Raw genomic sequence first — 27304 nt, 5'->3', positions numbered from 1 at the left:
ATTTCATTACTTAAACGTGACCCAGGAATCTCAAAACCAACAAATACGAACTTAGACAACCAATGAACATAATCAAAATGTTTGAATCCAAAAATAAGATGACTGAGCTAGATAATACAATTAAAAACATGACCCGAGTTATACTCGGGCTCAGGGTACAAAGTGTTAAATGATGTTCCTTTTACACATTTGAAATAAAACAGATGGGCTATAAGTAAGACTGTTACAGTTTTATCAGGCCCAGCTGATAGTGATGTGAGTAATTTATTTTTGAACCATTCATTTGCCGACCTTTACATATTTCAGGCTGCGTAACTTTACAAATTTAACACTTTCTATTATTATATTGTCCATGGTGACTTGTATCAGTGAATGAACAAATAACACTTCCTAAGATGAGTAATGACACAACACAGAACTACAAAACAGAGCACCAAATCCTCTTATCTGATAGACGCAGTTTGAAGTATTTAACTAAACCACTTTTAAATCTTCCACCGACAGACAGCAGGTACTTACAACCGTAATTGTTTTCAAATTTATTATAGTATATCAATCTTAAGTAGCCTTATACTGTGACAAATTATATACCAAAACATTTTATAAGTACTTAAAATGTAGAAAATAAAACCATTCAAAATAAATACAGTCATATGTAAATGCATAGACAAGAATAATAAGATCCAGATAAAGCTAATACTGAATTATTTCCATTTACATTGTCACTCGATAACAAATTTGCTGTCCACTTAAAATAAAAGTAATCAAACAAAATTTCAATCACTATAATGCTATACATTTTTAGAAAAATACACATGATTAATTTCAGAGAAATTACAACACTTACAGATAATAGAATAATCGATCTTCATTATCAAATCAATCGTATAATAAAACCAAACAATTACGTGTTTTAATACATTTTTACTACAGCACATTCATTTAAAAGTCCAATGAAACCACTTTTACAGATTCAAACAAGAAGACTTCAATTTCGAACAAACTTGCCAAAGTAGATACAAAAATAGGGTATCTCTAATAAAGAGATACATGAGATTATTTAAATACACTCTACTAGTTCCCCTAATATTAATTTAAATGATGAATGATAAAACTCTATAATTATAGAAATATATTCTTACTATAATTATTTACAATATTAACATGTTATCACAGTCCGAGTGTATCTTTGATTTGTGACTCGTTTTGTGTTTAATCTTAAGATCTTCTCTTGTTAAGTAGCTCTGGTAAGAGTGGGAAGGAGTTACTATCGGCCATGGTATAATCTGAAACACAAAGGTACAGATATTTTATCTGTTTAACTTTAAGATCTTTTCTTGTTAAGTAGCTCTGATAAAATGTGGGAAAGGAGTTACTATCAGCCATGGTACGAGGTGTTTTTTAAGTATCGTTTTGAAATTCCGCCAATGTAATATTACAGTCGGTACCCTGTGTAAAGCATATTTTGAGTTTGTAAGGAAAGTGGTTGTCTATTGAAGTTACTTAACTCCTGAATGTGGATTTTCATGTTTTACCTCAATTAATTTTAATTAATTTCAATAAGCTGCTCTTTCTGTACAAGATTGAGATAGAATGCTCTAGTTTCCACTGTCCTCCTTCTTTTATCAAGACCTTTCAAATGAGGTTTCACTTGATGGGTCTTTACATTTAAAAATTGTGAGCGCCGCCCCAAAATCCCATTTTGGGGAATTGGGCAAAGTTGTATCAGTGACTAAAACGTTCACTTCTATTTCCTAGAAAGGTGCTCCGAGTTCCATCCCTCCATCTTTATCCATAAAAAACTAAACAGAGTGTATCAATACTTTTAACTCACACTGTATGTAGTCTGCATGTGAATTTCGCCACATGTATTATTGTTTTATAGTTCTAAAAATATGTTTAAAACACACAAATATTATTTTTTTAATACATCATTCTTCCCATTCCATTCTGAAAATGAAAACAATGTAAACAAGTAACAGTGTTGAACCAATTGAAATGTCAATTAGCAAAAATACAGTAATAACTGCAAACATGCAATGGGTTTCATCCTCTGACAGTTCTTAAAAGAGAAACTTTTAAATTAAAAAGGATTTCCGTTCACTCATTCCGTTAAACATTTTCAACTGACTCACCGAGTTGCGAGGGAGACACAAATGTGCCATTATGAGGGTGAGCACTGCGGTCGCCTGTCTCTGCGTCTTCGTCAGAGCTGGAGCTGGTGCCCATGCTACCCCTCACAGGACTGGACTGCGGCAACTCGCCATCCTCTCGGGGGGTTGTCGACGTGTTGGCTGTGTTCTGTAACCACATACAAAAAAGGCCAATAAAAGCTGTTCAAATAGATTTTGACTGTTTTCCCTAAACCCTCTAACTGGCAACTGCCGTAGCGGCTCGCATACAGCAGTAAGCAGACGTTTCAGAAATCACTTATTATTTGCGTATTTTCGATGTTTCGCTTTAAAACCAAATATCAATCGATAACAGAATAATTGAGCTTTCAATTAATTGAGGTATATTATTACTCAATAAATCAAACTTTATTCCTCTTTGTATGGTTAGAAGAAATGTCTTGTGCAAGTAACTGTTTTGACTGTGACCGACTGTCTTATTAGTTTCATCTGTTGTCGTGTTTCGGTGTCTGTTTAATTGATTTATTTTTAGTTTATATTTTGTTTTGGTTATTAGTAATATGGCTGATGAAGTCACGTTTATTTTTAGAAATAAATCTAGTGATTTGAGAGAACTATTAGCTGAATTGGAACTGGCATCCTTATCAGGCTAGTTAAAAGGGGTAAGGTAAAACTTTTTGTGAATAAAAAAAAAAACTACAGCAACAATAATAAGCGAGTATTTTTTTTCCTTTAGTTTTCCTCAATACAGTAATACATAGAAGTCATATATGGGTTAAATTCCAGTATTGTAAAGCAATTGTACAAAATGCTGAAAATACAATGTTAGTGGATTTTGCGCTAAAGTTCAAAAATTGCTAAAAAAATAAATATTTTTTAAGTAGGAGAGCTAAAACTATATATATTTTTAGTAAGTATAAAATTGTGTTACTTCTGTATGATTAGGAATTTATATAAACCTTTCACATGTACATGATGATATAAAGCAAAGTTATAAAATAATCAAAATTCTTATCAAGAATATTTAAGACATTTTTTGAAAGTGAGAAAATGCTAATGAAGATAATTTATAAATATTATTTGGAATATTCTGAAAACAATGATACATAATAAGCCATATATAGATTGACTTTCCAGTGTTGTAAAGCCATTGAACAAATGGCTGAAAATACATTCTTAGTGGATTTTGTGCTAAGTTCAAATACAGTGCTAAGTTATAAAGTATTTTTTTTAATTCATATCTAGCACATTCAAATATGGAAATCTTTTTGAAAATAAGAAGATATTAATGAATATAAATTATTATTGTTATTTGGAATATTCTGAAAACAATTATATATAAGGAACAGAAACCACCAACTCGAGGGTTAAACATGTGTGGTACACTACAAGAAAAATATTGTTGCACTGAAGAATCCTCGAAAAAAAAAACAGATTTACATAGATCTGGAATGGGAAATGAACCACAAAAAGGAATTAAAACAGTTGTCAGATTGGCATTGGCTAAGTTACAACAGTTGACCTACAATGTTTACCAATATTATAGAAATTGTTTGAAATTTTCACTAAACTACCCAGACAATTTAACTAATTTTACATCCTTCATAACATAACTAGTGAATGATGTATTGGCCTTAAAAAATGAGGGGTACAGACACAGTTCAGCAATATTTGATACATGTCATATAATTTGAGTTCAAGATAAACTATAGTTCTCTTTTATCTTTTTTTATAATGGGTTATTAATTAATTATTTGCTGAGTGCTGAGGACTATTAAAAAATTGCACATATCTATCTTAAAACTCACTCATGTCTAACAATCATCTCACATTGTTACTAGTTGATAGGAAAATTAGTAAGATTAATCATCTCATATCGTTACTAGTTGATAAGAAAATCAGTAAGTTTAATCATCTCACATTGTTACTAGTTGATAGGAAAATTAGTAAGATTAATCATCTCACTTCGTTACTAGTTGGTAGGAAAATTAGTAAGATTAATCATCTCACATCGTTACTAGTTGATAGGAAAATTAGTAAGATTAATCATCTCATATCGTTACTAGTTGATAAGAAAATCAGTAAGTTTAATCATCTCACATCGTTACTTGTTGATAGGAAAATTAGTAAGCTTAATCATCTCATATCGTTACTAGTTGATAGGAAAATTAGTAAGCTTAATCATCTCAAATCGTTACTAGTTGATAGGAAAATTAGTAAGATTAATCATCTCACATTGTTACTACTTGATAGGAAAATTAGTAAGCTTAATCATCTCATATTGTTACTAGTTGATAGGATGATTAGTAGGCTTAATCATCTCACATCGTTACTAGTTGATAGGAAAATTAGTAGGTTTAATCATCTCACATCGTTACTAGTTGATAGGAAAATTAGTAAGCTTAATCATCTCATATCGTTACTAGTTGATAGGAAAATTAGTAAGCTTAATCATCTCACATCGTTACTAGTTGATAAGAAAATCAGTAAGTTTAATCATCTCACATCGTTACTAGTTGATAGGAAAATTAGTAAGCTTAATCATCTCATATCGTTACTAGTTGATAAGAAAATCAGTAAGTTTAATCATCTCACATTGTTACTAGTTGATAGGAAAATTAGTAAGCTTAATCATCTCAAATCGTTACTAGTTGATAGGAAAATTAGTAAGATTAATCATCTCACATTGTTACTACTTGATAGGAAAATTAGTAAGCTTAATCATCTCATATTGTTACTAGTTGATAGGATGATTAGTAGGCTTAATCATCTCACATCGTTACTAGTTGATAGGAAAATTAGTAGGTTTAATCATCTCACATCGTTACTAGTTGATAGGAAAATTAGTAAGCTTAATCATCTCATATCGTTACTAGTTGATAGGAAAATTAGTAAGCTTAATCATCTCACATCGTTACTAGTTGATAGGAAAATTAGTAGGTTTAATCATCTAACATTGTTACTAGTTGATAGGAAAATCAGTAGGCTTACCTTGAAAACAATCTTCTAGGGTCCACTGACTAAAAGAACACATAAAGTACACAAATTTAGAAGTGTTTGATTGCCTTAATATTTTTCAACCAATATAAAACGTTCTAGATGAAGGATACTCATTTCCCTATCAACTAGTAACAATTTCTTACTTCTATCCCTATCAATTCAAACATATCATCTGACATCTTGAGTCCTAGCAGTTCAGCTAAAATATTATATTAAAAATAAAAGAATTTCAAAAGAGTAATTTTACTCACACGTCTCTGCTCAAAGCGCTGTATCTGCCGCCACAGCCATCGCATCTGTCTGTTGTCGAAGGCATCAGAGCGGCGACCGCTGCTGTTATCACGATCACATTGGTTGTTGATCACAGTCTGCGTAATAAACACATTACAAACATTTCCTCCTACTTGAAAAATTGTGTTTGGTTATGTATACCAAAATATTTTTAACAGTTATGAACAAAAGTCATAAAATTTACTTACAAAGAATCAATAAATCAGCTTTATTCATCATTAGGCATTATACAAGCAATAGATGTATAATATAAAAATACTACATTGAATAATCTATTGTCATATTTAATTTGCAATGTCAAATTAGAGAACATAAGCCTACTTAACATAAATCATATACATTAGCTTTTCCAAAAATAAATATACAATAAATATTTAAAATATCACAATGTGACATTGCAATAAATAATATAATACACAACCAGAATAAAAAATAATACAGAAGGTTAAAAATAAGAGAGGTAGGCTACATTAAAACTTTCAGCAATCAACAAGGTTAAACTGAATGTATAACAGAGATTAAACAGGGATAACAATATTACTCAAATAAATAATCCAATAAAATACACATCAACATGCTTAAAACTAAAAAAAGAGTCTGACACGGATACATTCAAAAATTTGTGTTTACTATAAAAAAGGATTTAAAAAAGGACTTGTGAATATCATCTTAGAAGTCGCTTCACATTGCCGCTTATTGCTAGGCAACCGATAATTATTTTTACGCCTAGTTTGCACAGTTGCGTACACCACTAAATTTCAAATACATTTCATATAGTATCATCAACATCACAATGAAATAATCAATGGTACTAACTGAAATAATACTAAGTTTTCTCACGCAGTCTGTGGCAAAATTAGCTGAGTAGGCCTACGTGACTGTTTCGTTTCTCTTGGCTTGTACATATAGCTATATATTTTCTTTATTATTATAACATTGTCTATCTTTTTGGTTTGTAATAAATTTGGCATTGTTTTTACGATCTTGTGTTAGTTTGTTTATTCACTGTTTCCTGGTACCAAATTTCATTTTCAAGTTTGATCACAAACAAAAAACTAAAAATAATAATTTACTGTAATAAACTGATCTGGTAGATCTGTAGAAAAACTCTTTCTCTTCAAAATAAAATATAGTATGCAAAGATTCTACAGCATTTAGGTTGTTTTTTACCAGTTTCAACAAAACAAATTTTTTTGCTATGTTGCAAAAAAAAATTTTTTTTTTATTTTTTTCATTTATTTTATTTATTTTTTTATAATTTTCAAACTTTTTCCTTTGGTATTTGTAGGTAATTATTGTTTCTACCTTTGGTATATAATGGATTTTCTGTAACTATGTTTTTATTATTTTTTACAAAGTGTCAAAGTTACAATTTTAGTTCGGCCAATCAATATTTTATGGTTTTTCACATGATAAGTCCAATTCAGGTTTCAAGAAATCATTTTATTTTGTCATAATATGAAAATTCAACTCTTTTAGAAGAATTCAGTATGGAACATGACTAGGTATTAGAGTAAAAAATATATTTTCGGTGAATTTCTAAAAAATACTCTGCAAAGTGGCCAAAAAGAGCTTGCCACTGTGGAAGTTTAGCATTGCCACTTCTAGGGTGGAAGCCCATTATGAAGTGGCTGGGCTTATTTTTTTCCATCCTTGTCAAGGAAATTTCCAGTAAATTACAATTATGAATATTCAATTACAGTTCAAGTACAGTTCTATATTTATAAGATTAATTTTTTCATAAATAATAAATATTAATCATTTTTAAAATTTCAGACTTAATAAATACAGGTTTACGATGTGATTGTATTCCGCTTCTTTGACGATTCTCCGAGCTTTTTTTAATCAACAAGAGAGAACGTTGAAGTTTTGTGGCAAGAGCTGTAAATTTCTAAATTCACAAAATAACTGGCTTGGGGTCCTTCAATGATTTATTTCAGGACAGTTACTATGCATAAGAAGAAATAAACACCTAACCACAACAATATGAAAAATAAAAATTTGTACTTACACTTGGACTTAAATATCACACTTATTTTACCAAGCCTTATGAAAAATCAAGATGTTTCACAATATTTATTACAACTTACAGACTTAAGTCCTTTCATAGCAGGTTCCTGCTCGCACGAAGGCACCCATATCTTGATGTCACTGTCCAGACCACTGGTGGCGATGATGGGTACCTGAGGATGTGGCTCCAAGCAGTTCACCTACAACACATTGTGTATATTTTTACATTACAGAATTCAACTGAATCAATAAAATGCTAAATAAAAAAATAAGTTTATTCGCTTATTAACTTAACTCTTCCAACGCCCTAGATGGATATATTAGAACGGCTGACTTTGTCCAAAACGCCAAATACAGTTGTTATATTATCTGATATTATACATTATGTTTCTTGGAGAGGTTTTTTAGTTCACAAAAGGCCTTTGAAATGCCTGGTTCATGCTCCGTGCTAATCACGGTTGCCAAGGAAATATATATTAACAACCTTCACTATGGGGCAGGGGGACAAGAATCTCCTTTGTCTAACTCCGACCATCTGCTAATCAGTTCTGCGTCTCCTACAGAGCCATAACCAAACATATCCGTTGCGTGTATTACTGCTTTCTCGGTTGTTACGAGCGCATGTAAGACGTATCTCGTTATTATTCTTCATCAGGTGTTAGTGTTGTAATTAGTTTGAAATATTTATCTTGTTTTTTAGTAAAATGTAATTAAACTTTTGAGTTTAATGAATCACATTTTACAATGAAATTGAAATTTATTTAAAAATGCCCTGTTTTATACTTCTTGCTTTTACCTTTTATAATTTACTTAGTAGTTAGTTAAGTACAAATAAATTGAAGGACTCAGAAGTATATGTATGCAATTACCATTTTTCTCATTTGCGTTATAAAAGCTACTTATTACGTAGTAATCATGTTTAAAGAAGAAGCACCTGCAACAGTTATTACACTATCAATATCGAGCTCTTGAATTTAAATGTACATTATTGAAACTAGAGAATTACCACGTAATTAATTATTTTCCAATGAAGAATTTCTTAGGCAGAGATTTTCCATTGTTCTTAAAAATTCGATATTTAATTCTGAAATTAATTTTAACCATCAGTAAACACTGATGCAACTGTAGCATTATTGAACTATCTCTGACTCCCAAGAAATACTTGTCACTATTTCCTACTGGAGGCTGATTTTATGCATAAGAATGATATTACTATTCCAAATTCCATACAACATTTGATTCCATTTTAACAATATATTATCAATACTGAAAGAAACAATGGTAATTACAACAGTTATTAAATTATCAATAGAATCCACCTAAATACAATTCCAAATAAATATTGTGATGTAGTTCAAATCTTTTCTAACTGTTCCCAAAATATTTTATGGGAACAATAACTTTCCCAATAAGGCTGTTTTTAACTTGTCAACTAAACCCTAATAACACATATATACCCTTAATGCAAACTTCGTAAGAATTATTTGCCTGATAAGCATGAAAAAGAAACTTCAGAAAATTGCTCAAATGTATCAGTTTAACCCGGAACGGTTCCGTGACAAGTACAGCGCCATCTAAATAATTTTTTTAAACTCCTTTTTCAACCAAATGTTAGTATAAATTAGACTAATATTGTTGTAACACATAAGAAAAACTGCAATACTACAATTATTTGAAATTTAAATGAATAATAAGTTACTATAAGAATATTAGTGTACTACAAGAGAAAAAAATAAATATTCTTGGAATTTTCAGTATTTAGAAAAAACATTTATTCTGACAAACTATGCATATAATGCATATAACATTTTTTATGTAATTTGGGTTTACTGCAGTAGATTTGTTATAAAAACACTCAATTAAACGTTTTTAAAGTTTTATTTATAGATAAATTAATATAATTATGCACAAAAGTTATTATATTTACAAAATATGAAAATAAGATAAAATATTCAGTATTTTCTCATAAACATACTAAAGTACAAGTTAGTAACAGTACACAAGTCTCCTCATACATTTTTTATGGTATGAAAGGCGAGAAAACTGTCAGACACACAAAACAGAACGTCCCAATCCCGGCACATTGTGTCCCAGCACCACTGCTCAACAATGCTGGTCTATCTGCAAACGTGGCATGCTCTTTCCAGCTGGTTCTTCTTATCTGTAGCAGGGATGGTGGTGGAAAAATGCTGAGTAGTCAGTCTCAGGGGAGCAAAAAAATAAATTCGCCAAAAATTTGTTTTTAAGTCTTTCTTATACCATTTTATGTAATCAGTAGTTACACAAAGAGCCATGTTTATTTACTCACAGTAAACACAACAAAACGTTTACAATGAAGGTAACTGGTAATGTAAAAGTGAGGCATCATAAACAATAAAACAAATGCACACAAACAAATCAAAATTAAAGTTGGGGATAGGCTTGTGGAGGATGAGACTGAGATTGCCAATCGGTTTAACGAGTTCTTCGCATCCGTTGCTGACGGGCAGGGCCCTCGGCCATATGACCCTAAAGTACGCCCCTCGCGAAGGCAAAGCCCAGCAGCATCAATGGTGTTGGCGCCTATTGTTGAGGATGAGCTTCACCTAATTATCCAGCAGCTCCCAGCCAATAAGTCAAACGACCTCAATCTGATGTCCCCATGGCTCATTAAAAAATGCTGCAAGCATTTAGTGAGACCCGTAACTGAATTAGTAAATTATTCATTCCAAACAGGATTGTTCCCCTCTCTCCTTAAAATTGCAAAAGTTATTCCAATTTTAAAGAAAGACAACCCAGCCTCTATAAATAACTACCGGCCTGTCTCAATTTTGCCAGTATTCAGCAACATTTTTGAAAAGCTTTTTCTTATAAGAATGCTTCACTTTTTGGACAAATACAATCAGCTCTCAAATGAACAGTTTGGGTTCAGAAAGGGTAAATCGACAACCTACGCAGTCATTGGTCTTGTCGATATGATTGTAGAGGGGATTGAATGTCGGAACCACACAATGAGTGTGTTCCTGGATCTGTCCAAAGCATTCGACTGCGTTGACCACAACGTCGACAAACTTGAGTCCCACGGCATTTGAGGCGTGCCTTTTAAATGGCTTAGCTCATTTCTAGGCCACAGATCCCAAGTTGTCCAGATATCAAATAAATCATCCAAACCAATAGATCTTAGCTATGGAGTCCCTCAGGGGTCTATCCTCAGTCCTGTATCCTGTACTTTTCCTGCTTTATGTCAACGACATAGAATCATCGCTTCTGCATGGAACAACAGTGCAGTTTGCAGATGATACGACTCTTTTTTTCAATACAAGATCAAGCGAAGTTTTGGAACAACAGGCTTTTGTTGATATCAACAACTGTGTGTCCAATACTTCAACAGCCTCAACCTCACAATAAACTCTTCAAAAACCAACGTTTTAAATTTTTCTTTGCGCACTGCGGGCAACCAGTGCGGACCTGCCATCTTGATGGCTGACTCCACACTGGACGAAGTCTACTCTTCAAAATTCCTTGGAATGTACCTTGATCGAGGACTGACATGGAATGTGCACATTGCTCATGTTTGCGCCAAAATCTGATCAGGCATCTTTGTTCTGAGGTCTTTAGCAAAATACTGCCCGAGTCAAGTACTGATTATGGCGTATTATGGCTTGATATACCCCCACCTGGCCTATGGAGTGATCCTTTGGGGAGCTTGCGCTAACACTCAGTTCCAAAGAGTTTTCAGACTCCAAAAAAAAGCATTTCGAATCATCGCAAAAATCAAATTCAGAGAGTCGTGCAGGCAAGTTTTCAAGAAATTGCAGCTGTTGACTCTGCCATGTCTCTACATATTGGAAACAACTATGTTTTGTGTGAATAAATGTACCTTAACCAGAGGCCTAGACATACACATGCATGAGACACGTGGCAGAGCAAACTACCGAACTGGTAGACACAGAACGGTGGTTTATGAACACCTGCCTTCACAAGCGGGTGTTCAATTCCTCAACAGACTGCCCAATTCAATCAAAGATGCCCCAACGCCAAAGGCGTTTAAGACTCGCCTAAAACGCTTCTTGGTGTCTCAAGCGTTTTATAATGCAGGTGAGATTTTGGCTTTCAACTGGGAGGCCGCCCAATTAGAAGAATGACACCGCTGTTCGAAGTGGGTTGCATTGGCGATGAATGAAAGAGGTATGATTTTAAACATTGTATGTCTGTATGTGTATTATAGTATGAATGCCTGAAATTTTAGGATATTATTAGTAATTGACGTTTGCCATACGATGTATTATTGTCTCAGCAATAAAACAGATTTGATTTGAGGTTACAATCTGCATTCACTACACAAACAAAAATAGAATCAGCTGATTATTGGAACAACGTACTGAATACCGTCATATAGCCTGAAAGAAATAAATAAAGGAACAACTGCGATCTAGTAGTAACGACGAAAACTGCTTGAAACTGTTTTTTATTTATTCCGCTAGATCGCATTCGTATTCAAGCGAGAGATTATTCATCACAAAACATTATTATGAAGACTGTTTAGCACCATAGCGCTTCCCGCACGGGTATCGGGATAACTGCAGGCGGCATGTAGGGCGCTTCCGAATTTGTTGCACTAACTTTCTGTGACTGTAACTAAATTTGTTATCCATACTACATGTATTGCTGCTAGTGATGAAAAAATGAACAATTCTACTAAGAAGTATAACTTACAACTCCCTCCTCATCACCCCTCATCCACTGAACGATGGACTCTGTGTTCTTGTCCCAAAAGAAGATGTTTCCACAGTCCGAACCAGACACGATGAACTCACTGCGAGGACCGAAGAAATTCACTCCTTTCACTGCAAATCGAACAATCGGGATTAAAAGTGAGCTTATGCCAGTGCACACTTCCATATAGTGTACATAACCCATTATAATGTATCTCGTATGTTAAGATTTGGTCTGCAAATAAATGTAGCAGTCTCATAGCTATACACAAACATTATAAAATACATAGAAAATACAAAATGCAAGCAAAATATTATAATTTTAAAAAGCTACAGTAATTTAATAATTAATTTATCTGTCTATGCTTTTGAAACACAAGAGTAAAATCACTTCACTTATTACAATAAACCATAGCAAAAAACTGAGTGTTTCATTAAAATTAAAGCTTATTTCTATTACATTATCAATAGATATCAATAATGTTTTTAAGTTCTAAATAATGGTGTTTTTATGAACAAAAATTTGAAATAATTGGACAACTAGCTATTATTATTGTTGCTTATAAAACGCTGCTTATTATTGCCCAATCATTGTGAGTCAAGGGGTAGTCCGTTAATGGGTGAGATTATTTTTTAACCGAAGAACAAACATTCAAGAAGAAAGGTTTAGCGGTAGGAACAGTAAATGAGAACGATCGTGATAATCGTTGCTTTACAGTTCGGAACCTTTCAATCATTTTCCTGAAATTTCTAGGAGTCTTTTACACAAGTTAATGACATAAAAACTACTCATTGTCACACACCTTGAAGAACAAATGAATTTTTGAATTTTTTGATTTTTGATTTTTTTAATTTTTGATTTTTATTTATTTATTTTTTTTTTAAGTTCAAATAGGACATTTTTATCAACCTCCATAAAGCCTGAACTTGGTTTCTAGAGACTTTCGACTTTCATCTGTTCCCAAAAATGAAGCGTGACTGTTCTCCAAACTCCAAACAAGCAGTGACAGTTAACAATTTATTAGAGAATCTTATATGGTAAATAATTATATGGATAGCTAGGCAGTTGACCAGTTGTATGTTGCTGTGAAAACTGTACAGTTCGCCATATTCTACTATCAAACTATTTGCAGAAGTCCTGTCTGTTCTTTTATCTTGGTGCATATTGGAATTGAGATCAGCTTCAATTTCTTATCCCCAAAATTAACTTATTACATCACAGTAAAAAAATAACTCGTTAAGTATATAAATTAAAGAGTACCTGTCATGCTATTCCGGTGTCCTTCATATTTATGAACATAGTCAGCTTCAGAGGGTAATCTCGTATCGAATAGATAAATGTCGTCATCATTGTACGAACCAATCACTTCTGTGCCGTTATAGTTGAAAACGGCACAAGTCACATGGAGAAAGACGTCGGGTTTTAACTGTAAACAATAAATCCTAGTCATGTAAAAGTTTTGTAGATGTAGAACTCATATTCATGTAATAACAGAGCTGCTGTGTATTTAATTTTTGTATTTTTGGATATTCACTAAGAACCTCAATGTGGGCCATGTCTTGTTACAGTAAATTTGCTCTAAATCAGTTATTTATTATTCGATTTAAATAATGCTGCAGTCATTAGATTTGTGACAGCATCCACTAAAACTGTCATTCATGTAATTCTTGAGGAAAACTGCTACTTTTTTAAGATTTTCAAATTTTAAAAAATTTATGGCCGCCATTTTGAAAATACTAAAGATGATTTAATGATATTTTTTCAGTAACTGGCCTTGTTATCATAAACATTTGAGCCAAATTTGGTATAACTGATCTTGTTAGTTTTTAAGATAGTAATTTTTTTATAAAATACACATACAGACAAATGGGAAACTCGGAATCGGAGACCCATGACCATATGGTGAAATATGTTTGTCTTGACCTGAGCAAACACGTAGTATACCATTTTCCAGAGAGTTACGGGACACCTATATATTTGGGTGAATCATCTCATCTACACATTGAATGGGCTAAAAAGGATTGAAATATTTGAAAGAGAAAAATAAGATACTGCCACCAAACTATTTCCAACATGTACTTAATATAAAAAAGAGTATAATACAAAATAATTCTAAACACTACAATGTACAGTTAAATGATGCTTGAATTCAATTCTCTTTCATCTGAAAATTAAACTTCTAAGGGTTCATAAAAACACATGTCAAATCCACTTAATCAACAGAAAACACATGACAATGTTTTAAAAGGCTTTCATCTACAAAGAACTAACCAAGTGTGTAGGACAAAACTTGCTGAGAGGTCTGCCGTCACTGATGTTCCGCTTGTCATAGAGTCGTATGTACTGGTCTTCACCAGTCACAATGAACTCATTGCTGCATACAGGGTTGCTGTGAATACTGTACAGTCCCATCTTGTTGGCACCCTCCTTCACAAACAGCAGTCTGCAACAATCATGTCACTTATAGGGCAATATAACCACACAAAACTATTAAAAAATATAATAAAATTTATCTCTATAAATGGATATTACTAATTAATCCACAAAATTTATTAGAATCGGTTCAGTAGTTTAGGAGATTAGCGTAAACGAACATTGTGATACCACGCCTGGATATTTTCCAAACTGTCTGAGATTTCGATTTAAAATCTTCATCATACCTATTAAAATACTTTTTTGGACTTTTTGGAGGGTAAAAATATTTCACCCCCTTTTTCAAAGAGGGTCACTTTAAATTTTCAAATTGCAACCCCTTCTATGTAACATGTCATCGGAAAGACAAATTGAAAAGAAACACAATGACATGAACAAAACATCTCTACGATGATCCTAGCCAAAAGTATGAGGCAAACAACCCATTACATCTAAGAGTGTAGTACCATTAAGCACTGAAATGCCTGAATATATTCCAAATGGATTGGAATATTATATTCCAAACGGATTATTATATGTATATACAGTATTACAATATTTTAATTCACTTTTCTTGAAATATGTAAGTTTTTTATAAAAATCCCCATGAAATCATAGTCTGCATAAAATAACATAAATGTATTATACATTTTTTAGCAATTTGTCATATTTAACACATCTTCAATTTTTCCTAAAGTATTCTGTCTTTTGAGGCAAAAAGTGAAATTGTTTAATTCATTTTACATTTCTTCTGAATATTTCAAAACCAAAATAACACAGAAGGCTATATTTTAATGTTATGAATTCTTTACAATTTTACATTTTATTTTAATATATATATACAGCTTTTTTCAGTTTTGGGGGGAAAATTTGTGTTTTACCATAATCTGTCTGCCACTCTGCCAGTCAGAAGTACAGTATAATAAACAGATAATTTTGTAGTAAAGCAGTTTAACCTTAACAACACACGTGTTCTCCATTACTGTTCCAACCCAGCACACAAACAAGTAAGAAAATACACTGACTTGGAAGCTTTGTTGGTGCGCACATCATGACTAAGCACCAAGGCGTCTTCACCAGCTGACAGGAAGACGTGTGGTGTGTCGTGGTGAGTGGCAAGCTTGTGAGTGGTGCGACGGTGTTGCGCCAGCAGTCTCGTGCCCTTGCACACCCCCACACCGCTCAGTACACTCAGCCTCACCTGGCCATCACGGGCACAAGTCACGATGTGTCTGTCCCCACTCAGCGGCAGGAACTTGGCCTTGTTCATACAAGTTTACAGTCACCAATTATGTATTCAACTAATAATACATTTCTTACTTAATACTTTAGTTTTTTCAGTTATGTGCTGGTAAAAAATCCCAAATATACCCGATGTTCCAAGGTCCCTATTAAATTTTGAACAGATCCACCAATATCCATGGGGGATCATTATAAGACTAAATACCACGGAATTTGGGATATATGAGAAATTCAACCACCAACTCTATAAATCGGAGACTGGGTGGGTAAATTAAAATTTGAACCCCATCTAATTTTAAAGACTATTGTAAAATAAAAATAATTCTTTGGTTAAAGTTTTTTATTGATGATGGAGGGTTTGACAGGATAACAGGATTTCGGAAATTTGCCATCGTTATATGTTAAAAAAGGTATAGCACCACAACATTTCGAGGATTGGAATCTATCCTCTTCATCAGGTGGGGGAGGTATTAGTACATACAAAAATAAAGAACAGAGAGAAGAAAAGAAGGGAAAGAAAAGGGTTCAAACATAACCAAAAGCTGCTTGGAGTCCAGTCCAGGCGTTGTCACTGCAGAGAATGCAAGTCCCAAGCACAAGTCACGAGTACGAGAAACATAATCACACATCACACCGGCATGGATGAAAGTGGGATACTAACACGAAATGTTTCAACCTTCTTTTCTTCTTTCTGTTCTTTATTTTGGAATGTACTAATACTTCCTTCACCTGACGAAGAGGATAGATTCCAATCCTCGAAACGTTGTGGTGTTATACCTTGTGTAACATATAACAATGGCAAATAAGAATAATGCCAAAAACACGTCTGCATGGGCCAGTAGGCCATATCAAACAGAATAAGGAGAGTTGGAATAGAAAGTCCACGGTACTGATAAAAAATACAATGGTTCTAGACAAGATTTGAACCTGCAGTATCATTAACATAGATTAAAGGTCTGACATCTTCAACTGTGCAGCCATCATTTTTTCCATAGTCTGAATGTCATATACTTTACTTTTCCAAAACCCCAAAAAGAAAATATCTAGGGGAGTACAAGCGAGTGAGTGAGCTGGCCATTCCACAGCATTATATTGATCTATCTATCTATTTATGAGGAAAAGTCAAGTCTAAGAATGATCTAACATTTATATCAAGATCGTGGCTGATTGAAGTTGGAGTATTTCTCTATAAACTCCACAGAGCTCTCTCAGACTGCGAGTTTCCAGGAAGATGGATTGGCCACCGTGATCGCCTGATATGATACCATGTGATATTTTTCCTGTGGGGCAATTATAAAACTCTTTCTTTGTGACTCAAACTTTGAATCTGGACAGTCTATAGCTTTGTATCACACCTAAGATGTTGAGGAATGTGTGAGCAAAGTTTGTACAAAGTCAATAGGTTGTACTTCTGCCAGGTAAAAAACAGAGGGCATTTTGAGCAAGAGCTCTAAAGAATTAAAACTAGGTACCAAAATATGAATATTTAATAGATTTGGTGCAAACTGTCCCATCTTATACTAAAACTATTTTTTAACCATCATCCAGTCATCATATATTTTTAACCATCATCCAGTCATCATATATTTTTAACCATCATCCAGTCATCATATAAGTCCTCATAATTCATTTAATTTTAGAATATTCAGCTTTTTTTATTGTTAGGAGTGGCTGGGATCACTTTGGGTTGTCATTAAGACTGTACTGTATTTTTCTATTAAAGGGTTCTTCTAAGACTGAACGTTTTGCATCCGTAGTTTACTTTAAAAAAAAAGTTATGAATTTTAAAAAATATTTTTATTTGTACAGGAACTCTCCCTAAATTAGTAAGATACGAGATATAATGGCCTAAACATTTTTCTTTAACAAATGGTATAATGTTTCTTTCCTAAAATGAAGGGAACAAATAATGAACATTAGATGTCTCTAGGTTGGCTATGTCAAAAATCCATGTGTGGGGCTTATATAGAATTAAATCTAAATTATATATGCACACAGTACCTAAAATAATTGTGGTTTTTACCATTTAATGGCAAAAAGTTATAAGGATGATGTTGCACCCATATGTGGAGAGAATTTGATTTTTTTATGTATAAAATACAAATAGTAAAGTAATGCTACCTGAAAGACGTTGCCTGAATGGCCACTATCGTAGCTGAGTATGGAACGGTCAGCAGCCCAGTCCCAGAGTACCACCCGCTTGTCGTCGCTAGCGCTGACCAGCAGCTCTCCGGACCGGTTGAAGTGTAAACTGTTGACACAGCCGTAGTGTTCGTCCAGCTTATACATCAGTTCCAGTCGCTGAACTGCGTGCAGTGAGCCGTAGTATCGGTGCTGGAACCTTTCTGGACCTTGCCACCTTCCACCGCAGCCTGTTTCGCTGCACCGATAACAGACAAACAAGACATAATGACTCATGAAGATAGTGAACTTTGGCTTCTGATAGTATCGTTAACGCTAGAGCGGTCTAAGTGAAATTGACGGGACTAACAGATTGTGTTCTGTTAGGAAGTGCCCCCGTGTACAGTATTAACCTTTTAATTGTCATAAGTCACCTGTGACATCCTGCAAACTGGTTACATTCACTTAGACCATAACTGCATTATATTAAATAAACCTCCAAAACACCTCCATGTGTTTTTGAATTTACATATAAATATTTTTCTATTTGTACTGTGCATCTTACATTATGTTTACAATTCCACAAGGTGATGAAATATGAACTATCTCCAGTACATATACACCACCACTCTCCATTGACAACTACAAAGAAAATTTAGAAACAAAGTAAATTTAGAAGATGGTGTGAACAACGTTACATTAACTAATGGGAGAGAGAGGACGCAGATCGAGATGTTACCTACTTATAATTTTGAACGCGACTGATGACCACTGGCTCAGCAGGTCAAGCAGTGGCCGTGGCCAATCAAAAAGGACTAGGACCTGTGTGAGGGTCCTAGCTAGCCCTGGAGTCAGCAAATTGTATCAGCAGTGCACAAAGCTAACTGCACAATTCCAGCTCTATAACTTTGTACTATTTTTATTGTAATAATTCCAGTTTCTGGGCTCAAAACCTTAAATTACTTGGTTGGTAACAGGTCATATTAACTATTAATATTGAAAAAAATTTGTTACTTATAAAATGGAATAATTATGTGATCAATAATGATATATTAAAATAATTCTGAAATCATGATTAACATAAGTTTTGACTATAGGTGAACCGCTAATAAAGAAACCTGCGCAGAAGCAAATATTTGAGCAGCACAGCGCAGAAGGGGCCCCCCTCCGGCGGGGGAGGAGTGGTGAGTGGGCGGAGCATCTTCTTGTCAGCTGTTTAAATCTTGTCTTGCTCGCGCCATATTGTTTATACTGCAGTTACTTACTTGGACCGTTCAATTCGAACAAGTCAGTCAGGTGAACGAGTGATCCGGGTCGGAGTGTTTCAAAAGACCCGTTCACTTTGAAAGTTTTTGTTCAATTTGGCCTGGCAACTGAATAAATTTGATACTTGTTCCAAATGAGGTGAAATGAAAAATGAAATGAAAATGGTTTATTTTCTTAAAAATAGTACAGTAAAACACATAGCCTATACACGTTTTGCAACAAACGTAAGCAAATATATACAATGTCTGAAATCATGTATCAGAGTGTAACAATACGGTACTTATACGTAGTTAATTATTTCTTATTATAATAAACCTTGCATTAATTCTATTTAATTCAATTAAAATTTGAAATAAGAAGAGTAGTATAACCGGGATGAGCCTATATGGGCCTAGGACCTGTGCGTAGGCTCTGGTCGTGAATATTGGAACTCAAAACTAATAATAGAACAAATAATATAAGTAAAAAATAGTAGTTTAGTAATTTTTTATATTATTAATGGTTTTAGAATTTATTTTTAATCCGGCTGGATGGCAATGACAACAGTGACCACGCAGGCAATTGATGAGTCACATTGATAATGATACGTAACCGAGTATAAATCTAGTTTTGCTGCACTGTCGTATGAAGTATTAGTTATGGTAATTATAATGAAGGACAGACCGAATACAATAAATAGCGAGGAAGGGTTAGAAGTTCAGCGATAACAAGGGACTAAGTCTATATACTTCTTCGCCATCTAACAATAGTAACCCATCCTTCACGCGTTTTTAAACCAGTAAAGATTAGGTAATTGCAACACAGAAGCGAAGTTGTAACTCAAACACACGTTAGGGTACAAAACTTGAGAAATGTAATACAAATTTGTTACACTGAATGTTTTTTTTAAATATAGAAACTGTAATGACGACTTGTTGCGAGTACCGTGTATTATGAGTATAAGTTCTCAACGCTAAAATAGTATGAAAATTAATGTATAAGTAAATAAGAATGGTTTTGATGACCAAATTTCTTATAGTCATTAGTTCTTCCTCGAAGAAAATTAATTCTAAAGAATATGTTGTAGGTACTCTTAAAGAACATTATTTTTAGTATTGTTTTTTGTTCAAAAATTAATGGCTCAAGAATAGTTTTGAAAGCAGCACCATGGACTATAATACCAAATGAAAGTTGGGATTGAACAAAAGCAAAATAGACCACTTTAATTTCCTTATCTGTGAGTACTTCTCGTAATTGTCTGAAGGCAAAAATGTACTTGCGGATTTTATTTGTCAAAAAATGAATGTGTTGTGATTTTTTTTAATATACTTGCAGGTATTGAATCGTGCCCAAGAGCGAAATTTCCTCTCAAACTGGATACGTAACGTATAACCTCTTGTAACAGTCCGTAAGTTAAAGATCGAATGAAGCTTATAAGATCTGTCTTTGAAAAAAATTGTTACATTTGAGCCATTACAGTTCGCCAAGTTCTGACCCACATTAGTAAAGAATTTATTAAATTCGTTAGCTACTTCAAGCTTAATTTTGTCATTGAATAATTTGGTATTTGGCAAATATTTATTTAGGGAAGAAACTTTGTTAACCCCTCTACCACTCAATTTAATTAAACCCCCCAAAACATATTTAAATCCCCATTAGCTTGGTCGAATTTATCACAAAAATAATATTTTTTAGTTGCTTTAAATTTCTGCTTAAAATGTTCCTGCAATTGACATAGCGGGTTTTAAGCTCCACATTAAATGGTTGCTTTTTCACTAATTTACGTAATTTATCTCTTTGTCTTATAGCATGGACTAAATCTGAAGTAATCCATGGTTTTAGCTTTTTTTGACCTCGTTTTAAATTTATTCGATTGTCTATTGAAATTGTAGTTGTAACGTAAAAACATTAACATTAGTGCTGTTAAAAATTGATTGCCAATTAGCATTTAAAAGGTTATCATGTGGTAACACATGGTCGATATAGGTGCGATGTGCAGGGTCGATCTGAGAGCAGGCGTTCTGTGTAGTAGTGTGCGTAATATTATTTTAATGACTCAACCTGGGTATTATGAAAAGTGGTGGTAACTTAATAGATTAAATGTTTAAAATGTGAAATAATCTTATCGTAAATCAAAGGCATATTAATCAACCAAGTCCATTGTTCTTAAATATTAACGTTTAAAATATTTAGTAATGCATATAGTAATATACAGTTAATTTTTGTTAATCATTTCTATTAATAATATATATTTACATTTACTAGATTCCTGAAACAATACATTTATTGTTATATATCTAACCATTCACTCTAAAATATGTTGTTTCTTCCTCTATCCGAACACATTTTTGCAAGCAGATCCTTTCGTTCACTTGGTCATTACATCCAGTCGTTCATTCGTTCATTTTGTTCAGTCAACACGATGACCGGTAAAACACGCTCTAGCGGGAAGGCTTAGTAAACTCTGTACTGACCGGTTCAACTGAACGGGTCGCAGCAGTGAACGATACCGACTGAGCCGGATTAGTCAGCTGATTTTATTAGATTGAAATGGAGTGAGCACCGAGCAGTGGTGGGGATGCTTGGAGGGGCGGCGGAGGGATATTTACCCCACCCTGCGTGAACTCAAATCAACCAAGGTTTTTTTGTTAGCGGTTTACCTATAGCAGTAACGATTTATAGACGGGGCGTTACAATACTTTACAAATCAATCAAAAGAAAAGCAAGATAATTTATAACGACATTTCTACCCTTTCAAGACAATAAACAGGAATTCATTTGTACAACATACAGCAATATTTCAAATCAATTACAGAAAACTTTTAAAAATCAAACAAACCTATCACATACAAAACAAACAATAAATTATCAAAAATATTAGGAAATTACAAAGACAAAAACGCATTAGAAACAAATCAGGAATTTATTAAATTAAATGCAACGGCTGTGAGAAATTGTACATTGGCCAAACAAAACGGAACATCAAGACACAATTCAAAGAACAAAGGAAAGAATCCATGGAACACATTTGAAACATGGAGGAACTGAAAAATCTGCTATTTCGAAACACTGTATTGAATCTGGACACGTCATCTCTCATAAAAAATTTACGATTATTAAAAGAAGTTATAAACACAGCACACTTGAATGCTTGGAATACATTTTTACATAAACAAAAATCAAGAAAAACTTATTAATAATGAAACAAAAATCAAGAAAAACTTATTAATAATGAAGACGGACATATTGAAAATTCAATTCTACTCTCATCACAACTCATAAGAAAATTAAAATGTAATTAGATTTAAATATTTCATACTGGCTAATCATTTTTCCAAATCCTTTACTATATGTTAGTTTTTTTACTTATTATTTAGAAAAATTTAAATATTTATTCATTTATGAAGTTGCCTGAGGATAGAATTCTCGATTCTGAAAGGCCTTGCAAAATTAAATTAATATTGAAATATGTGTTCAAATTCACTAGTGGTGCCTATTAAATGAAAATATTTCCAATGTTCCAAGAATCTTCATATCTCTAGTACATCTTTACTTTAAGTCCCTTATTTAATAGTTAATTAAGACAGATCAGATACAGAGAGGCACACAACAAAATTACATGTTACGCACTCAATAATTTAATGTCTAGTGAGAGGCCAGGTCCGACTTACCGGTTCACAATCTCTTTGACCGCAAACCACTTGTGGGTGGGTTTCGGCTTGAGGAGGACCTTGGGTGTGGGTTCGTCCTCCTCAACGGTGCGAGTACGCAGGTCATTGTCGTAGGAGTGGGAGCTGCGGCTGGACTCCGATGAGGAACTAGAGAGCAAGAACTCCTCCCACTGGTGGGGGAACTCTGATTCTGATGAGGAGCCTCTGGCAGCTTGCTGTAAACAAATCATATTTACTGACCTTGGCTTTTATTACATCGTATAATTGGGTTCTGCCAAATTTTACCTACCATAAACCTACTTATATCGCGTATTAACAAGTAGTAGATAGGAATAGAGTGTCCTCCAGATAATAACAAAGAATCCACAATTGTTAATAAAGCTAATTCATTGTTAATGCTCTAAGCTACATAACTAAGTATGTTTTTGTGAATATTAAACGTTAAAATGTGTCCAAAAAATGATTTTTTGCCCCACACATTCTGAATTTTATTAATATTTATTTATGTCAGTTTATGCGTACAGAATTTAATATTGATTAATATATTTTTGCTTGTTTTAATAGATAACTAAACAAAAATACAAAAGTGTTTTCATTAAGTGTTCAAAGGCACTCCCTACCTTGAGTATTTCTACTAAATCAGCCATTTAGGGTAAATAAATTAAATTTTAGTCGATATTCAACTATTGTTTGGTGAAAATATTAAGCATTATATTAAAATTTTTGCATCACCAATACAAGTACTTACATTTGTATGTTCTTCTCCAGATGATTCGTCTGCACCACTGCGACGGTACAGTCTCCTGGAACTCCGTTGTCTCCTCGGAAACCTAACGTTGTCATCCACCGACTCTGTGCTCCTCTGTGTCTCAGAACTGCTCTCAGAGTTCTTATCAGCCAAGCCAGCACCTGTTTCTGCATTTGTGCCTCCAGACGCACCGTCCGAGTCCATTGGTCTTACAGATCCACCCCCACTATCTCCTCCACCACCTCCACCACTGTCCTGGCCCTCACTAGTGAGTCCATCTTCTCTTGTGTTAGCTGCTGTCTCCTCACCACTTCCAGTAGACATTCTGCAATAAAACACGATATTGGCAATAAGTACTAAGAAAAAATCATTCATTCCCTCATTTTCATCCTCTTTGCTACTTGTTTCACATTTTGGTTTTCTGTCAGAGTTTCACGATTAATTTAAGTACAGTAATAGCTCAAAAATAATGTATACTCCAGGCAAAAAGGTACATAAATGAATTAGTGCTACAAGAATATGAGACCATAGTAAAGAAGGAGTAATAGACTATACAGAGAAATTTTTTTTTACTTTGTTACACACATATCCCATAGGAAAAACTGTACTTTGGGATTATACCGACCACACCAGTATGAAGAACACAAAAATATAGATTTATAGAAACAAACATGATAGAACGAAAAAACAACTGTTTAATTACGTAATTACAAGCATTTTCAGGTATTGTGATCGGTATTGTTGTCGCTGTTATCTTATCTTTCTCGATAATCCCGATTAGGGCAGGACGCGGCATCACATGATTTGCACGGTACATAATTGCCTTTCCATTACAATTCAATTTATATTTCTGATCAGCTCCTCTAGAATTTGATACTTTACTGATGGGTACTATCTCGAGGGATGTTTTTCTTTCGCCGGATGTTTCTTCTGATGGCCGGAGGCACTCGCATTTTGGGTGGCGGAGTGTGATCAAGAATAAAAACAAGTTTTGAGTGTTTTTTCAATAAAGAGTTTAGTTTTAGTTTGGTAATGTTTGTTTTTGTTGAATTTTTGTCTTTGGAGAAATGTAGAGGTAAAACACGGAAGTACAATAAAGCGACGCACCAGCTGAACGGGCGGCGAGACTCTACAATCACGTTATCTACTAGACACTCGACTTTGACCTCTGTCTGAGGGTGGGGAGGGGTTTGCGATAAGACAATTCCTGTTTTATATTGACGAAATGTTGTTCTACGCTAATCTAGTAATCAGTAGAAGCAAAATGTCAAATAACGATTCATGCCTGGGTGTGGTCGGTATAATCCCAAAGTACCGGAAAAACTATTGTACTGTTGGGGAAAAAAGTAAACCCATGCATTACGGTTTTCAATATTGTGTTTTGGGTACTATCATGATGTATGTTTTTCTATTTTTACTAGAACTACGGGATGGTGCCACCAAAGCCCGGACTGATGGTCAGGTACTTTCTCGGCCTCAGATCACTTCCCAGATAGTCCAACTTGTCCAATGTCAGATCACGTTGGTCACTCCTAGCCATCAGTGCAGTCTTCAGTTGTGCCAACCCGCACTACTGGCAGGAAAAGAAAAACATCCCTCAAGATAGTACCTAAATTTAAGCTCAGATCAAGTGAGCATTCATACACATGTAGATTTAGTCTTAGTTTACTCTCAACTCAGTATCATCATTTCAACAACAGCATAATGGTAATAACGAGATTGGATCAGCTGGTAACAGATTACATGAAAGTAATACTTTAACACGTTATTTTGTAATATGTTATTGACAAATAACAGTATTTTCCCATCTGTAGTAGTCATTACTCAAATACCACAATTACACATGATTTAACTTTGTTTTAATTACCGGTAGTTTATAACAATAATGTCGGTAAATCTTAAGATCAGCGACTATCGCTCCGATCGCCGTAATTTTTTGCATACTAACACAGGTTAACGTAATTTCACCGAAAAAAATAGTCCCGATTATCGCCGTAGCCGTTTACCCTCCAACCCAAAAAATTTGAAAAAAATAAAATTAAAAAGAACCTGACTGACAGTGCATTTATTCGTTTTTTTTGTGTTATTAGTTCGTAGGGCAGTAGTCCAGGTACTACTTCTAGTATAAACTCGTCTTATCTTATCAGTGATAAACGCGCGCCTATCTTTTGCCTAATGAAACCTGCCTTAGTTCTGTCTGAGTTTTGTGTGTGTAAGCAGTCATAGCGTGATCTGGGCTTGGACTTTGCAAGCTCGAGTTAATTTGTTTTTCTGAAAGAGCAAGCAGCGCAAAGCGCTGCGCAGCGGGAAAGCATCGCGTGATCTGAGTTTTGAATAGGCAAGCTAGGGTCTTTTTAGCGTGTGACAAGAACCATCGCACGCCATGTCAATAACTTCACTAATTATTCCTTGTCCATGTGGGTTTGTTTTTCAATCGAAGCCATCCTATAGGTCACGTGATCCGCCCGGCCAATCGGAAACTTTCCTGTTTGTCACGTGACTACTGTCAACTCATCAAAACGACCATGGTCGGCCATTGTTTTTAGTTTGATAGTCGAAAATCTTGTTATTTATGTGTTTTGTATTGCCAACATTGTACTGCCGAAAAAACTGGTTTTTAAATGTTTGCGATAATCGGGACTATTTTTTTTCGGTGAAATTACGTTAACCTGTGTTAGTATTCAAAAAATTACGGCGATCGGAGCGGTAGTCGCTGATCTTAATATTTACCATACTTTAAAACGTTATTTTGTAGCCTGATATGTTATTGACAAATAACAGTATTTCCCATCTGTAGTAGTCATTACTCAAATACCACAATTACACATGATTTAACTTTGTTTTAATTAGTTTATAACAATAATGTCAAACCGAATTACATTATAGGCTTTTAAGATTGTACCATAGTGAAACTATATTTTTATATGTAAAAGAAATATAGGCCTACACATTTTAGATTATATAAAATAATACAATTTTTATATACCAAGTTTGAGCGGCGTAGCACTTACAATTACTTTGCAGAGTAAACATGTCTGATAGCATTTAAATTGTTCTAATCGATATTTGATTTCATTTGTGTTGAACGCTTATACTACTCAGGCCTTTTAATGTTCTATAACTAATTTCGTTATTTGATATTGTTTCGATCATGATAGCAATAGGTTAATAAATGAAAATCGAATTTTGCCACTCCTAGTGTAAAGTTTACAATTACCCAAATTACAACTGTTTTCTGTTGTTTCTATTGTAGGCTACTCTTTTTTGAACAAAATCAAATAATGAGAAGGGGTTAAAGTAAACTATGTATAAACTGAACGTAGATCTGCAGCCTATTTGAAACAGATTGATATTCAAGCAGACACGAGATTTGAATATTTTTCTGAGGGAAACCATTTTCTCAGTACCTAATTTACAAGTTAGTACATATTTAATACAAAAGCTCGCCTTAGTAACAAATAATGTCCTTAAGCTGTCGGCATAATATTCCACTCTTCTGTAGCTGTAATGAAATCTGAAACGATAACTTTATTTTGGAACTTACTTGACAAAACAAATCCTTCTCTAATACAGATTTTACTTTTAACTCCCGCAGTAAAACGACCAACTAAAGGATAAAAAGTTCACAAATCAAATACAATGCATTTAACAGCTGCTGTGAGTTTGATAGAGTGCATTGCATTACTGCAGTTGGTACATTTGATTAAAATGAGAAATAAGAAAATAACAAAACAAAA

At 33.8% G+C, this 27304-nt stretch overlaps 1 protein-coding gene across 1 annotated transcript; it reads right to left on the bottom strand.

The window, feature by feature from the left end:
- Nucleotides 1-1117: 1117 nt before the first annotated feature.
- LOC124356632 (DDB1- and CUL4-associated factor 8-like) lies at nucleotides 1118-27304 on the bottom strand. Its single transcript, XM_046807749.1, has 12 exons — nucleotides 27112-27304; nucleotides 23568-23892; nucleotides 22820-23034; nucleotides 17904-18162; nucleotides 15566-15801; nucleotides 14400-14571; nucleotides 13389-13554; nucleotides 12129-12259; nucleotides 7514-7633; nucleotides 5384-5500; nucleotides 2136-2301; nucleotides 1118-1286 (listed from the first exon to the last, which is right to left on the bottom strand). The coding sequence occupies exons 2-12, from the start codon at nucleotides 23889-23891 to the stop codon at nucleotides 1219-1221; spliced, it is 1974 nt and encodes a 657-aa protein (XP_046663705.1). The 5' UTR covers nucleotide 23892; nucleotides 27112-27304; the 3' UTR covers nucleotides 1118-1218.

This window comes from Homalodisca vitripennis, chromosome 3, assembly GCF_021130785.1.
Source record: "Homalodisca vitripennis isolate AUS2020 chromosome 3, UT_GWSS_2.1, whole genome shotgun sequence".
NCBI classification, from domain to species: Eukaryota; Metazoa; Arthropoda; class Insecta; order Hemiptera; family Cicadellidae; genus Homalodisca; species Homalodisca vitripennis.
This window is presented reverse-complemented; position numbering and strand designations above follow the sequence as displayed.